Here is a 15,869-nt window from a genome sequence, read left to right as displayed (position 1 = left end):
TTCCTCCTGTGTCAGGGGTCAGTTAGCATCTGTACTTCCAGGACACAAGACTCTCACCTCTATCTCATCTCCATAGGTAGCCCAGAAAAACTATATCCTTCCTGATAAGCCACTGCTTCCTAATCATAGGCCCTAGACCAGTGGCTGGTCATAGCTATACTAAGGGATACCAATCCAATACCAAACATGTCAGAAGATCCACTAAATAATCTCATGCTCTGATATACTACTGTTCTCAGATTTCGAGGATGATGTTGTGATAAATGAAATACACATTCATTTTAAATCATTACTGAATTATTTTATTCAAAACCATGGAAAACAAGGCAATCAAAGAATGACATCTAAATGCTGTGGAGATCTCACTGAAGTATTCTAGCCAGTGCATCACTCTGAATAATGGAGACAGTACAAGTATTTCTGGTTCCCTGATATATTGCTAAACCCTTCTTCTTATAATAGAAAATTACTGAATATCGTCTTTTCAAGTTATTTTTCACTATGACTCAAAATTTTAGAAATGCGTTTGCTCTTCTGATGATGATGATAACCCTTAATTTAGAAATTGTGTTAAGATGAGAGCTATTAAAAATCTTCCTATGTTGGGAGAGGGTATCCCCAAAGAATGATTTCACAGTAGCTTTGGGCAATCTTGCAGTCAATGACTAGAAAGGGTATTTTTTCCTGGTGAAATGGATAGTTTATGTTAAACAAGAGTGCCCATATTAAAAAAGAAGGTAGGGAATTACTGCTCAGTTCAAGTTAGTGCCTTTAATGATTACTGCCACAGTGAGCTTAGTTTTGGAGTTGTATAAAGAATGCCGACACTTTCCAAGATTCATCATATGTGGCAAACTAAGGCCATGAATTCAGTAGTTATGCCATATCTCTACCTTTAGAGAGGATTGTCTGAAAAATAAAATGCATGTCTATTGATAAAATTTCCCAGTAGGAGGAAAAAATGATACAAAAATTCCAGACACCAATACTAAAAGCATGAAGAGTAATGAGTGATCAGCAAAAGGGTTGCTCTGGAAGGTCTCCTAAAGAGAAAGTGACAAGTTGTTTCATGTGAAGGCCATGTTGAGGCTAATGTGAGTCCTCACCTAGAGTAAGTGCAAAGGGAGAAAGCAGGTAATGAAAGGCTTAAATCAATGATTCTCAATTTCAATACAGTAAATTTCAAACTTTTTTGATTGCGACCCATGCTAGGAGAAATACATTTTATATCACAACCCAGAGACAATGTATGCATATATGTATACATATAAAACAAAAACATTACAGAAAATATCCTTACTATATGTGCTTTGATATTTTCTATTATTCTAGTTCATTTTTATAAAATGCTGGTCATCATCCACTATGGTGATTCCACAATCTGCAACTGTGTCACTACTCACAATGTGAAAAATATTGCTTTTAATGAGTCTAAGAAGTACCTGAGCTACTTATCTAAAATGTACATTCCCAGGCTCCACCCCTAGAAATTCACAGTCCATAGTCCTGGGGTGGATGCCAGGCAGCTGTAATTTTAAAAAGCACCTCAAGTGATTCTGATACAAATGATCAATCCATAAACCATATTTTAAGAACCACTGGCTATTGAGCAAGTTTTGCTTTACTCTATATGTGAACAACAACTTATTTTTTCATTTACAACTGTTGAACACCTTTTTCTCCATGTACATACATGCATATACCCATAGAAACAAACATTTATGCTTGTATATGCACAGACTATTTCTGGAGTGAATCGTGAAATTGGTAACAAACTTACATTTGAAACCCTAGCTTAGCCTCTTACTAACTGCATATCCTAAGCCACAATCTCTCTGAGTCATCTATAAAATAAAGAGAAGTAACAGGGTATGAATATATGTAAAGTATCTAACACATATACTGATTCGTTAAAAAATGGCAACTATTGGGGCTGGCCCCAAGGCCGAGTGGTTAAGTTCGCACACTCTGCTGCAGGCAGCCCAGTGTTTCGTTGGTTCAAATCCTGGGCGCGGACATGGCACTGCTCATCAAACCACGCTGAGGCAGCGTCCCACATGCCACAACTAGAAGGATCCACAAGGAAGAATATACAACTATGTACTGGGGGGCTTTGGGGAGAAAAAGGAAAAAAATAAAATCTTTAAAAAAAAAGGCAACTATTACTATTATTAAGGGAAAACAGATTAACCTAGTAGTGTCTTTAGTGAAGAAACGACATGATCAAAATAATATCATAGGACAATTATTGCATTAGTTATGTTTAATATAGAATAAAAGTAATCGAGAGAAAGGAAACAGGAACCCTCATATACTGTTGGTGACAGTATAAATTGATACTTCTTTGGGGACAATTTAATAATATAAATTCTAAAAACACATACCTTTTGCAACCTACACAGAATTCGAAATATATTATGATGTACATCCAAAAGCTATATAATGTTATAACCCAATGTTACTGCAATTAAAAATAAATAAACAAAAAAAAACACATACCTTTTGACTCAGTAATTCTACTTTATCCCACTAGTTAGAGAAGTACACAAAAATTTTCATATTACAATGTTCTCTGAACTATTATTTGTAATAAAAAAAACCAAAACAACTTAAATGTCTACCAACAGGAGACAGACATCCATCTGAGCTGTTCAAAGCAATAGATCTATATATGCTATTATATAGATCTTCAAAAGCACACTATTAATTCATCAATAATTTAAACACAGAATTGCCAAATGATCCAGCAATTACACTTGTGGGTATAAACCAAAAAGAATTGAAAACAGGTGTTCAAACAAAAACTTGTACATGAATATTCATAGCAGCACTATCTACAATAGGAAAAAGATGCAACTCAAACGTCCATCAACTGATAAATGAATGAATAAAATGTGTATATCATAACATGGAATAGTATTCAGCCATAAAAAGGAATGAGGTACTGATACATGCTACAATATAGATGAACTTTGAAAACATTATGCTAAGTGAAAGAAGCCAGACACAAAAGGCCACATATTGTATGATTCCATCTATATGAAATAGCCAGAAGGGGCAAATCCATGCAGCAGATTAGTGGTTGCCAGGGCTGGGGGAGAAGGGAAATGGGTACAAGGTTTTATTTTGGGGTGATGAGAATATTCTGGAACTAGATACTGGTGACAGTTGCACAACATTGTGAATGCACTAAATGTCACCAGCAGTGAATTTTGTCATATGTATTTTAGCACAATAAAAAAATAAAGGGATAAACATATTAAGTGCAAAAAACAAGTGCAGAACCAGTTTCCCCAGTCTGACTCCTGAAGCAACTACTCTTAATTCCTTCGTATTTCTCCAGACTTAGTCTATGCATACACAAGCATAACTTTGTGTATGTATGTATATGTATTTGTATGTTCATCTGTAAATATGTACATTCCTCCCCAAACTGTTTTAATAGCTCTTTAAAAAAAAACCCAAATGGAGCAAAAGCACAACTTTAGGATGATCAGTCAATTGCAGTCATCAATGCCTGTCACTGATGACTTCCAAATTTATTTCCAAATTTCCAAAACTACTGAGCTTAATTTTGCAAAATTAATGCTTCTCCATATCATATATTTATGAGATGCTAGTTAACATTATATTTAAGATTCTTCATAAAACAGTAATTAAATTAAGTGCTATCAGGAATGTACAACCAAAGTTAACAAGGGGAAAAGGAAAGGTGCCCCAAGATGGTGTGGACTCATTCAACATTCCCTGCTCGGTGGCAAGCACCATGCACTATACATCTACTCCAAGGATTCTATTCTTTCAATTATCTGAAACAATAGTTACTGATGGTTAATGAGACACATAGGAAGAAATAATTTCTTCAGGTCCTACAAGGCCTCACAGCCTCTAGGGTCCATGTACTAAAGAATTTCCTAAAGTGTTCTGGAAGAGTTAAGAGGTCCCTTAAGAACTTTAGTGCCTGGAAATGACAGGCACAAGAGAACACCTGGCTCCCCAAGGGATCCTCTATACAAGGTCTACAAAAGGATCATTAAAGCAACTACTCGTCTCTCTCAGAGCAGGAAACTGAATTCATTGTATCCTGCAGGGATCCAGAGGCTTCCCAGAACTGTTACACCTAGTTTTCATAACCTATATGTATAATTTCAACTTTTCTCACCCACTGTTGTGCTTAGTACATTCAGGCTTGTGAAACCATGTCTTGATATTTTATTTGGAAAACATGGTCAAGGAATACAGGAGACCTCATGGAAAGGCAAAGGAAAGCCAAACAACTATAACATATTACAACCTGACTTGAGCTATAAGCTGGTTTTGGAAGATCATTAAATAAGAATAAACTCCAGCATTACTCTAGTTCAATGGTCTTCCAATTCTTTTTGATGACACATCTTTGGTCATAAAATATTTTTTAGCCCACATTCCAAAATATTGTATTTACCTATATATATGTGTCTGTACTAACATATTATGTACATTATAAAATATATGCAAAATTTTTAATCAACATATAAGGTAAGGGGCCAACCCTGGTGGCCTGTTGGCTAAGTCTGGCGTGCTCCACTTCAGTGGCCCAGGTTTGCTTCTCAGGTGTGGACCTATGTCACTCATCTGTCAGTGGCCAAGCTGTGGTGGCGGCTCACATACAAAAAGAGGAAGAGTGGCAGCAGATGTTAGCTTAGGGCAAATCTTCCTCAGCAAAAAGAAAAAAAAAAAAGATAAGATGAGAATTACTTTTTTAATATTTTAAATTTTATTTATTAATGATATAAAAATTCTTTTTATTCTTTTATTTTTAAAGATTTCTTTTTCCTTTTTCTCCCCAAAGTCCCCCAGTACATAGTTGTATATTTTTAGTTGTGGGTCCTTCTAGTTGTGGCATGTGGGATGCTGCCTCAGCATGGCCTGACAAGTGGTGCCAAGTCTGTGCCCAGGATCCAAACCGGTGAAATCCTGGGCCAGCGAAGCGGAGCACATGAACCCAACCACTCAGCCATGGGGCTGGCCCAACCCTTTTTATTCTTATTAAAATTTATTTTAACAGTATATTTTTAGTGAAAGCAATGTGATTTTTTTTTTTAAATCTTGGTTTAGCACTTGCAATATATCAAGATGTAGGTTTTAGTGCCACTTTACAGGCGATAAAACTGAACTTTGAGAGATTATATAATCTGACAAGTGTCAGAGCTATAATGTGGCAGAGGTAGGATGCAAACCCCCATCTGTCAAACTCTAAAACCAGTGCTCTTAACCAACATATCATGAGAAAGGAAGCAATCAGAGAAAACAAATTTATACTAAAGTGCACATCAGAAACAGAGAATAAATCCTCTGACCAATCTGAATGGTATTTGCTTGCCTGACTCTTGTTAAGATAATCAGTTACGATCTCTCTATGACTTTGGGTAAGTCACTTATCTGATCTGAATCTTAGTCTGCCAACATGTAGAATGAGGGACTTGGACTAGGTAATCTTTGATGTGCTTTCATCATTAAAATTCCAGGACGCTAGGATTTTCAGGGCTGTGAAACTACTCCATAGGACACTATAAGGGTGGATGCACATCATTATAGATATGTCCTCACCCACAGAATGGACACCAACAAGAGCGAACCCTAATAGTGTAAACTATGGACTGTAGATGATAATGTTGCAGCAAGGTAGTTTTATCAATTGTACCACTCTGGAGGGGGATGTTGACAATGGAGGAGGCTAGGCATGTGTGGGGATGGGGGTATATGGGAAATCTCTGTACCTTCTGCTCAATATTGCTATGAACCTAAAAGTGCTCTAAAAAATAAAGTATATTTAAAAAATTCTAGGACTCAAATACAAGAGAAAATAAGGCAAACATCTTTTAAGCAAAATAATCAGACCTTTGCTGATCTCGACATTAGGCAGATTAAAGATGTCAAGGTCCATCGTCCCTCCTTTAGTCCCTTCTGAGAGGTCTAAGAGGACCAGTCTGTCTGCAATGCCCTGTACAGTACAACAAGAAAAAGAACAGCATTACACTGGACATGGCCACTTACTCAATTTAAATTCATTCAGAAAGGAGAATATGCAGGCTTCATGTGCTGTCTTATGAAGGAAAAGTAACACAATAGCAATAAAAGGAACACGCAAACAAGAAATTATTATGAACTTGAATAATGTGATTCCGTAGGCTTGACTGAAAACTGGAATCTAACAGGGCTTACCTCAGAAGTCACAGATTACAGGCTTCTTTTAATGGGGTAATGAATAATAATCATGACTTGGTGCACTCAATATGTTTGCTATTGTTCTAGAGTTTATGTTTTCATTTTGATATCATAATGTCCACTCTGAAAGAACTTAGAATGATTTTTTGACCATTTTAACACCTCATTTCTAGCATGAAAGTCAACACCAATGCCATGTTTCTCTTTAAAAAAAGGAAAGATAATAGTCATAAATCTAAAATAAAATCTTATTATCATGCAGTTCTCTCCCCAGAGATCTCACAGAAAATACTCCACATGCCCATAGATGGCTGCCTGGGCGCCTTGGTGAGCTGACTGTAAACGACAGCATGGAAACTCCTATGAGTCAGTTTACGTTTGGGGGACGTCTTTTTCCAAAGTAGTATGGGATGTGAGGATCTCTCCTAACTTAGAGCGCAGGGGCAAGAGGACCCAGGGATCTACCAGACTATCAGGCAGAAAGTGCAGAAGTTAAGAAAACAACCCAGCTCCGCTATGGACTAGCTCTGTAACATCAGAGAACAGTCCTCTCTCTATTGTGCCTATTAATTTTATTACTGTTAACCACATTCATAAGAGAAATACAAAGAAAATTATGAGTTACCATTGCCATTTATCAGACATGCAAAGATCCAAAAGTTTAACAAAAGTCGTGTGGAAAAACAGGTATTCTCATAATCTGTGGGTATGACAATACACTGGTACAATTGATATGGGGGATAATCTGACAATTTCTAACAAAATTTAAAAACATAATAACTCTTTTAATCCATCAATCTCATTTACAGAAATTATCCTACAAGTTTATTAGTACATGTGTAAAACATACAATATGTATAAGGATATTCAAAAGACTAGAAACGACCTGAATGTCCATCAATAACAATAATAATAATGAGGCGCCATAACATAGTGGTTTGGAGCAAGCTTCTCAAGCTTTAAGAGATCACCCTTTAACAGATGGATCACCAGGGATTTTGTTAAAGTGCAGATTTGCTTCTCTAGGTCTGGAGTGGGCCTGAGATTATGCCTTTCTAATAAGAGCTCCGATGATGCCAATGCTGCTGGTCTGAAAGCCACACACTGAGTTGTACGGATCTCGAACACAGGCTCTGTAAATGGATTGCCTAGCTTCAAATCCTGTGTCCATTTACTAACAGTGTGACTTTGGGTAAGTTGCATAAACTCCCTGTGCCTTGGTTTCTTCATTTGTAAAATGGCAGTCATGACAATCCCTAAGCCTTAGGGTTGTTGTCAAACGAGCCAAGTGTTTGGACGAGTGCCTGGCACCTAGTAAGCGTTCAGTAAAGCTTAGTTACCGCTCCTACCTCCACTACCACTACTGCCACTATCGGGGCCACTACTGCACTATTTTAATATTGTACCCTGTATCAAAATACTAATGTTTACAAAGAAAAATGGAAAAAGGGTTCCATCTAGACAGTTCACAGACAAAGAAATACTGATAGTGAGATTCTTCTAACAGTTTAAGAAACATGACTTTAAGGGGCCTTCCTGTATTTGCCAAACACAAATAAAACTGATAAAACTCAAAACTGTTAGGGATGTCAAAAGTCAGATTGATGTACATGTTGTTATTAGCAGCATAAATTAGTTCTACTTTTCTGAAGAGCAATCTAGCAATATGTAATAAGTGCCATAAAAACCACTCATGCCCTCTGACTCACTAGTGCTAGTTTTGAGATTACATCCACCTAAAAGAAAATTCAGACAAGAAAATAAGCATCTTGTAAAGCAATGTTTATAGAAGCATTCTATTTAGTAACAAAAGAACTGAAAACAATTCAAATTCCAATTAAGAGAGAAGAGTGTATTCAGATGAAGGGTGGAGAAAACGAAACTATTATAAGCCAAAGGTAGCACATATTGCTCTGAGCAGCCAGCTTTTAAAATGTTCCAGCTCCCTGGATACAATTTAATCATCTGCTGAAGTAGAACCTACCGCCAAGACACAGGTAAGTCTTAAATGCAAAGGGAAGAATTTAGATGGCCAAGCATCAAATTTTAATAGAAAAGAAAACCAAATGCCAGCTACCACATAAACATACAGAGAGACAGCTTTCTATCCTGGGCTGCATCCCTCAAATGACAGACACGTCCTGTTACTACGAGGCTGGACCTCGAGGGTCTCTTGAACCTTTCTGCAGGGGGTTTAAGCCTTTCTGAAAATAATTTACATAGAAAAGACCTAGTAAAAAGGACTGATGGAAAAATAAACAAATCTCAAACTACTGTAAAATATCAACTTGGAAACTAGAATCCTACAAGAAAATGGAGTAATTACACAAGAAATGCAATCTTCTTTTAAAAATGCTAACTTTAGAAAGAGCTGAAATTAAGTATTGTATTAAATAAGAGTTTAATTAAAGCGGCATGACTCAGCAAACACAACAATCTGTGCCTGAGTCAGATGAATGTCGAGCTGAGGTTTCCCTTGGACTGAGCTGAAGAAACCATTGTTCAGACCACTGTTTGAAAGCCCATGCCATGACTACCTACTAATTAAGAGGCAACATACTGATGAGAGCTTTCAGCTATTTTTTTGTCAACTCACTAAATATATTTTAAAGCAAAATTAGGTTTTCCCACATGACAAAATGAAGCCATTATTTCTCGTACATTAAACATACACTGCCTAAAAGTGTAGCGATATGATAAATGGATTTATAACCACTAAGCTGACATACCTTTGCTGAAATTGCTAATGTGCAGGCAATTCCCAGTTCTCCACCTCCAACCACGGTAATTTTGTTTATTGTTTTATTCTCCTGATTTGCCCAGTTCTTTGAATTTATGTCTGAGACACCTAGAAAGGAAAGTGGATTATCATGAGAATTTAAAAATATCAAAAATCTTTGTAGCATCTTAAAAAAAATACACCAACCTTTAGTAACTGGGACAGAAAACATGGTGCTAGTCCACAATAGGCACTCAAACTACTTGCTTAATGAGTGAAATGCAAGAAAGACAGGACTCTCATACTAAATATTCCACTAAATAAAGGTACCCTTTTAAAAAGAATGCATCTTTCCAAACATTTTAAAAATATTATATAAGACTAAAAAACCAGGATTCCCATAATTCTGAAAATAATCCTGATTCTTACTGCTCTGGTCCACAATGCAAAAAAATGCTTAACACCTTACTAAATTTTACAAGCATGGATATTTTGCTTTTCTCCTCAATGAGAAACATTAAGAATCATAGATTTTCTGGTCCAATATATTGAATGAGGCAAAAAGCCATATAAGCATATAACGAAAAAGGTTTGGGATTGTTAATATCTATCAAGTGGTTTTGAACAAAACACAAATTATTTTATCTGCCAGCATAAGAGTAATCTTTTGCATTTTAAGAAGCCACATCCACTGGAACTGTATGATAACATTTACCCTATGACAGATGTACAGGAATTTTTGATTCAACACAGATATGTACATATACACACACATATTTGTTAAAAAATCAACTAGCAGAGAGTAAAGGATACTAGTAAGAAATGGTAAATTCATAACTCTTTGATTAATAAAAATACAAACCTTCAGTGATTTTTGCAATATAGGCTAGCAAGTCCACCTGCCGCGCTTCATCAGATGATGATAGAGAATACAGAGGAAGTTCCTCTTGAAATTTGGCAATCATTTCTTTAATTAATCCAACAATGACAGATTTAGGCTGCAGAATACACACAAAGGGAAAAGTTAGGTAAAAATTTTGCTAAAGAATATGACCTTGTTAACCTACACATTGTATCAAGTTAACCAAAAGAAAATATTGCATCATGCTGTCAGTTTTTCAAAACTATCATACAAATTATGTGATACTTTTAACTGTTTTAATATTTTTAACTGAACAACGACTTAATTCTTGGGCCAGCCCCAGTGGCTTAGTGGTTAAGTTCAGCGTGTTCCCCTTCAGCAGCCCAGGTTTGGTTCCTGGGCATGCACCTACACTGCTCTGTTAGTGACCATGCTGTGCTGGCAGCCCACATACTAAAAAATAGAGGAAGACTGGCATGGATGTTAGCCAAGGGTGAATCTTCCTCAGCAAAAAATAAATAAATAAATAAATAAATAAATCACTTAATTCTTTTAACTGAAAAGTAGGGAGAAATGCTAAAAAATGAGAAAATACCATGAAGGTGCTTACTAGCAGAGTACCTATATCCAGGAACAGTCTGTCTGTCTTTTTTTAAGTTTTTATTTTAAAATAATTGCAGACTTATACAAGAGAGTGACATCAGCATCATGGCAGAAGGAGCTCTCCTGGTGAACTCTCCTCTCCACAATACAATGAAAAAGACATTTATATTCCAAGAGAGAACATCCATGTGACACAAAAGATGTCTGAGAGACCCCCACAGCGATACGTTGGGAGGTAGAGGTGCCAGAGCCTCCCTTAGAGGAGGTGGAAGGGGGTAAGAGAAAGCATTCAAAGAAATAATAGCAAGAACTTCCCAAACCTGGGGAAGGAGATGGAAATCCACATGAAAGAATCTATCAGATCTTCTAAATACGTCAATGTAAAAAGACCTACTGCAAGGCATATAGTAGTGAAACTGGGAAAAGTGAATGACAAAAAATACTAAGGGCAACAAGGCAGAAGAAAATAAGCTACAAAGGAATCCCTATCAGGCTTTCAGCAGATTTCTCTGCAGAAACCTTACAGACCCTAGCCTAGGAGAGAATGGAATAACATATTCAAATCCTTGAAGGACAAAAATTTTCAGCCGAGAATACTCTCTCCAGTGAAAATATCCTTCAGAAATGACGGAGAAGTAAAACTTTCCCAGATAAACAAAAGCTAAGGGAGTTTGTAGCCACAAGACCACCACCCACCCCCCCCTACCCCCCCCCCCCCCGCCCCCCGCCCCACACACACAAGAAATCCTCAAGAAGGCCCTCATACCTGAAAAAAAAAAATGGAGAAAGGGGTTACAAAGCCTGGAGTGAGGAGATAAATAGGTAGACAAAATCAGAAAATTGTAGCTATACAACAGGTTAGCAAATACTCAAGTAAAACATTAAAGATAAAAGGAAGGAAAACACCAAAAACAAAGATAATCTTGTCATTTTAATCACAAACTCACAACACAAGATGGAATAAGATGGAAAAACAACATAAGAAGAGAAGAGACAGGGGATTGAATCAGTTTAGTTTAAGGAGATAAGAGGCCATCAGAAAATGGACTATCTTATCTATGAGGTTTGAATACAAACTTCATGGTAACCACTAAACAAAAAAGCAGAACAGAGACACAAATGACAAATAAGGAGAAAACAAAGAAACACAACATAAAAAACTACATAACTCAATTGATAGACTAAAACACACAGGACGAGAAACAAAGAAAATGCAGGAGAACTGGAAAACGAGTGATAAAATGGCAGCATTAAGCACTCATATATCGATATCACCCTAAATGTAAACGGACTGAATTCCCCAATAAAAAGACATAGAGTGGCAAGATGGATTAAAGAACAAGACCCAACAATATGCTACCTCCAGGAAACACATCTCAGCTCTAACGACAAACACAGGCTTAGAGTGAAGGGATGGAAGACGATACTCCAAGCTAATGGCAAACAAAAGAAAGCAGGTGTTGCTATACTTATAGCAGACAAAGTAGACTTCAAGATAAAACAGGTAAAGAGAGACAAAGAGGGGCAGTATATAATGATCAAAGGGACACTCCACCAAGCAGACATAACACAAATATCTATGCACCCAACATAGGAGCACCAAAGTACATAAAGCAATTGTTAACAAACTTAAAAGGAGGTATTAATAATAACACAATAATAGTAGAGGACCTCAACACTCCACTCACATCAATGGATAGATCATCCAAACAGAAAGTCAACAAGGAATCAGTGGAATTAAATGAAAAGCTAGACCAGTTGGACTTATTAGACATATATAGAACACTCCATCCAAAAACAGCAGATTACACATTCTTCTCAAGTGCACAGAGAACATTCTCAAGGATAGACCACACACTGGGAAACAAGGCAAGCCTCAATAAATTTAAGAAGATTGAAATAATAACAAGCATCTTTTCTTATCACAATGCTATGAAGCTAGAAATTAATTAAAAGAAAAAAGCTGCGAAAGGGACAAAGATGTGGAGACTAAACAACATGCTATTGAACAACCAATGGATCATTGAAGAAATTAAAGGAGAAATCAAAAAATATTTGGAAACAAATGAAAATGAAAACATACCATACGAATTCATATGGGATGCAGCAAAAATGGTACTAAGAGGGAAATTCATTGCAATACAGGCTTACTTTAACAAACAAGAAAAATCCCAAATGAGCAATCTCAAACTACACCTAACTAAATTAGAAAAAGAAGAACAAACAAAGCCCAAAGTCAGCAGGAGAGAAATAATAAAAATAAGAGCAGAAATAAATGCTATTGAAACAAAAAAGGTAGTAGAAAGGATCAATGAAACAAAGAGCTGGTTCTTTGAAAAGATAAAATTGACAAACCCACAGCCAGATTTACAAAGAAAAAAAGAGAGAAAGCTCAGATAAATAAAATTACAAATGAAAGAGGAGAAATTACAATGGATACCACAGAAATACAAAGGATTATAAGAGAATACTATGAAAAGCTATATGCCAACAAAATGGACAATCTAGAAGAAATGGATAAATTCTTAGACTCTTACAACCTCCCAAAGCTGAATCAATAAAAATAGATACTCTGAATAGACCAATCATAAGTAAATAGATTGAAACAATAACCAAAAACAGCCCAAACTGATTGAAACAATAATCAAAAATGGCCCAAAAAACAAAAGCCCAGGACCAGACGGCTTCCCTGGCGAATTCTACCAAACTTTCAGAGAGGATTTAATACCTATCCTTCTCAAGCTATTCCCCAAAATTAGGGAAGATGGAATGTGTCCTAACACATTCTACAAGGCCAATATCACTCTGATATCAAAGCCTGACAAGGACAACACAAAAAAGGAAAACTATAGGACAATACAGCTGATGACCATAGATGCAAAAATCCTCAAGAAAATATTGGCAACCTGAATACAGCAATACATCAACAGGAGCACACATCATGATCAAGTGGGATTCATACCAGGGACACAGGGATGGTTCAACATACACAAATCAATCAATGTGATAAACATTAACAAAATGAGGAATAAAAACCAGGAGATCATCTCAATAGACGCAGAGAAAGCATTTGACAGATCCAACAGCCATTTATGATAAAAACTCTTAACAAGAGGCTGGCACAGTGGTGCAGCAGTTAAGTGCACATGTTCCGCTGTGGCGGCCCAGGGTTTGCCGGTTCAGATCCCAGGTGCAGACATGGCACTGCTCAGCAAGCTATGCTGTGGTAGGCATCCCACATATAAAGTAGAGGAAGATGGGCATGGATGTTAGCTCAGGGCCAGTCTTCCTCAGCAAAAAGAGGAGGACTGGCAGTAGATGTTAGCCCAGGGCTAATCTTCCTCAAAAAAAAAAAAAAAAAATTGGGGGAGATGGTTATTGTGGCACATTGGAAAGAGTACACAAATAGGCATTCAAATTCATATTAAGAACAAAAAAAAATCACTGTGCTGTTCAAACAAAATTCTGCAGGCCTAATGTAGCACAGTGAATCTCTAGGGAAAATATCTGCAGTCCTTGGCCTAGACAACCTCTAGATTACCACTAGCTCCAAAATTCTATATAATTATAGTACACAATCATAATTACAATTGCTTGTGGAACTTAAAGTTACCGTAGAACTTTTAAATAGGACAATTTAAATAATGTAATGTCTTCTTAAGACTAGTTTTAGCTTTTAATAAAAAGGTTCAGAATAGTAAAATGAAATCAAGACCGTCTGAACTGAAATCAAGCACAAACCTCAATGAGATTATAGAACTAACTCTGAGTATTTATTGAACAAACAAACAAAATTATGAAAAGAGATGCCAAAGAAAACCAGAAAGAGGAATCAGGAAATATGAATTCCTACAACAGGGCACAGATGTCAAAATATTGTTTGAGGATAATTAAAAAAAAAAAAAAAAGAAGAAGGGTAAAAATGAATGAAGGAGATAATTCAAAAAAGAAGAAACATATATGATCAATAAATATATGAAAAAGATTTAAATTCCTCAAATAACCAAAGAACTAAACATTAAGATCAAGACATCATTTTTGTCCTTCCAACTCACAATTTAAAAAAAATTTTTTTTTAATTTTTCCTTTTTCTCCCAAAGCCCCCCGGTACACAGTTGTGTATTTTCAGTTGTGGGTCCTTCTAGTTGTGGCATATGGGATGCTGCCTCAGCATGGCTTGATGAGCAGTGCCATGTCTGCACCCAGGATTCGAACCGGCGAAACACTGGGCCACCGAAGCAGAGTGTGCGAACTTAACCACTCGGCCATGGGGCCAGGCCCAACCAACTGACAAATTTTTATCATGCCTAATTCATCACATTTAACTGGTAATCTTATTATTCAAGTCACCAAGTACTGCAAACAATGTACAAGTCCATAAAGTGAAAGGTCAACGTTTCCCACTTAAACTCCTCTACTGACAATTTGGTGTGCATCCTTTCTTTTTCTGTTTCTTATTTTTTTAAAGGTTTTCCATATATAAAAAATATAGAAAACTATAAAAACAAAGTAAAATGTGTCCACAATTGCACACCTTTTTATGGATGTACATAAAATAAGAAGTGATAATCCTAACGCCATCCTTTACTCTGAAATATCCTGTCCTACAACTTTCTGGATACATATAAATATATTATAAATTATCCTTTCATAAAAATTTTAATTACTTACAAAAATGAGCGTATATCCTACATCCTTCTAAGTAAACATATACAGATGAGCAAAGGTTTGTTTTGTTTTCATGATAACATTTCTCTTGCAGCAAGGGTGCTATAAAGCAGGTAATCTCCTGTACTGATTTCTACTGACGGTAGAAATACAACATTTTGTCTACCTTTTGGAGGCCAATTTGGCAACATATGAGAATAGCCTTCAAAATATTTATAGCCTTTGATCCAATAATTCCATTCCTAGAAATTTATCATTATGAAATCATTGAAGATTTATAAGATATACATAAACATTTATATTTACATATATTTAAAGATGCTCATTAAATTTCTAACAACAGAACAATCTGTAAATACATTATGCAATATCCTTATGCTAGATCATCAGGCAACCATTAAAACCACGTATTCTGAAAATATTGTTTAATAAGGAGAAATGCTCAACATAATGGTAGATAAAAAATTCAGAATATAAAATTGCATAATGTGAGGACTTGTAAAGCAAATAAACTACAGTTACATACATCAACATGGGTAAATTTTTAAAACTTAACACTCAGTTAAAACAAAGCATGCTATATACAGCATGAGTCAATCTGCATAAAGGTCAAAAAAGGGCAAAACTACAAATAAATACATAGATTAAATAAGACTCTTTAATAGAGAGGGACTAGAAAATTATGTCCTAATATCTTGCTAGTAGCTTTCCATGTGCTTTATCAAGCAGCAAATAGCTATCAAAAGGCTGAGAGTGAACGACAGTTGGCTCCCAGACCTGGAGATAGCAGCTTCACGCAGGCTGCTGTCA

At 36.2% G+C, this 15,869-nt stretch overlaps 1 protein-coding gene across 2 annotated transcripts in view; it reads right to left on the bottom strand.

Annotated features, from left to right (window-relative positions):
• UEVLD (UEV and lactate/malate dehyrogenase domains) overlaps positions 1-15,869 on the bottom strand; it is a 47,898-nt gene that overhangs the window by 17,417 nt on the left and 14,612 nt on the right. For both annotated transcript variants that reach the window (XM_046685258.1, XM_046685260.1), the window contains 3 exons: positions 9,789-9,924; positions 8,937-9,055; positions 5,881-5,983 (listed from right to left, as the gene is read on the bottom strand). In XM_046685258.1, coding sequence (XP_046541214.1) covers positions 5,881-5,983; positions 8,937-9,055; positions 9,789-9,924 — 358 coding nt within the window. The remainder of the gene's footprint in view (positions 1-5,880; positions 5,984-8,936; positions 9,056-9,788; positions 9,925-15,869) is intronic.

Source organism: Equus quagga, chromosome 14 (genome assembly GCF_021613505.1).
Source record: "Equus quagga isolate Etosha38 chromosome 14, UCLA_HA_Equagga_1.0, whole genome shotgun sequence".
NCBI classification, from domain to species: Eukaryota; Metazoa; Chordata; class Mammalia; order Perissodactyla; family Equidae; genus Equus; species Equus quagga.
The sequence above is the reverse complement of the archived record's forward strand: the minus strand, read 5'-3'. Positions and strand labels throughout refer to the sequence as shown.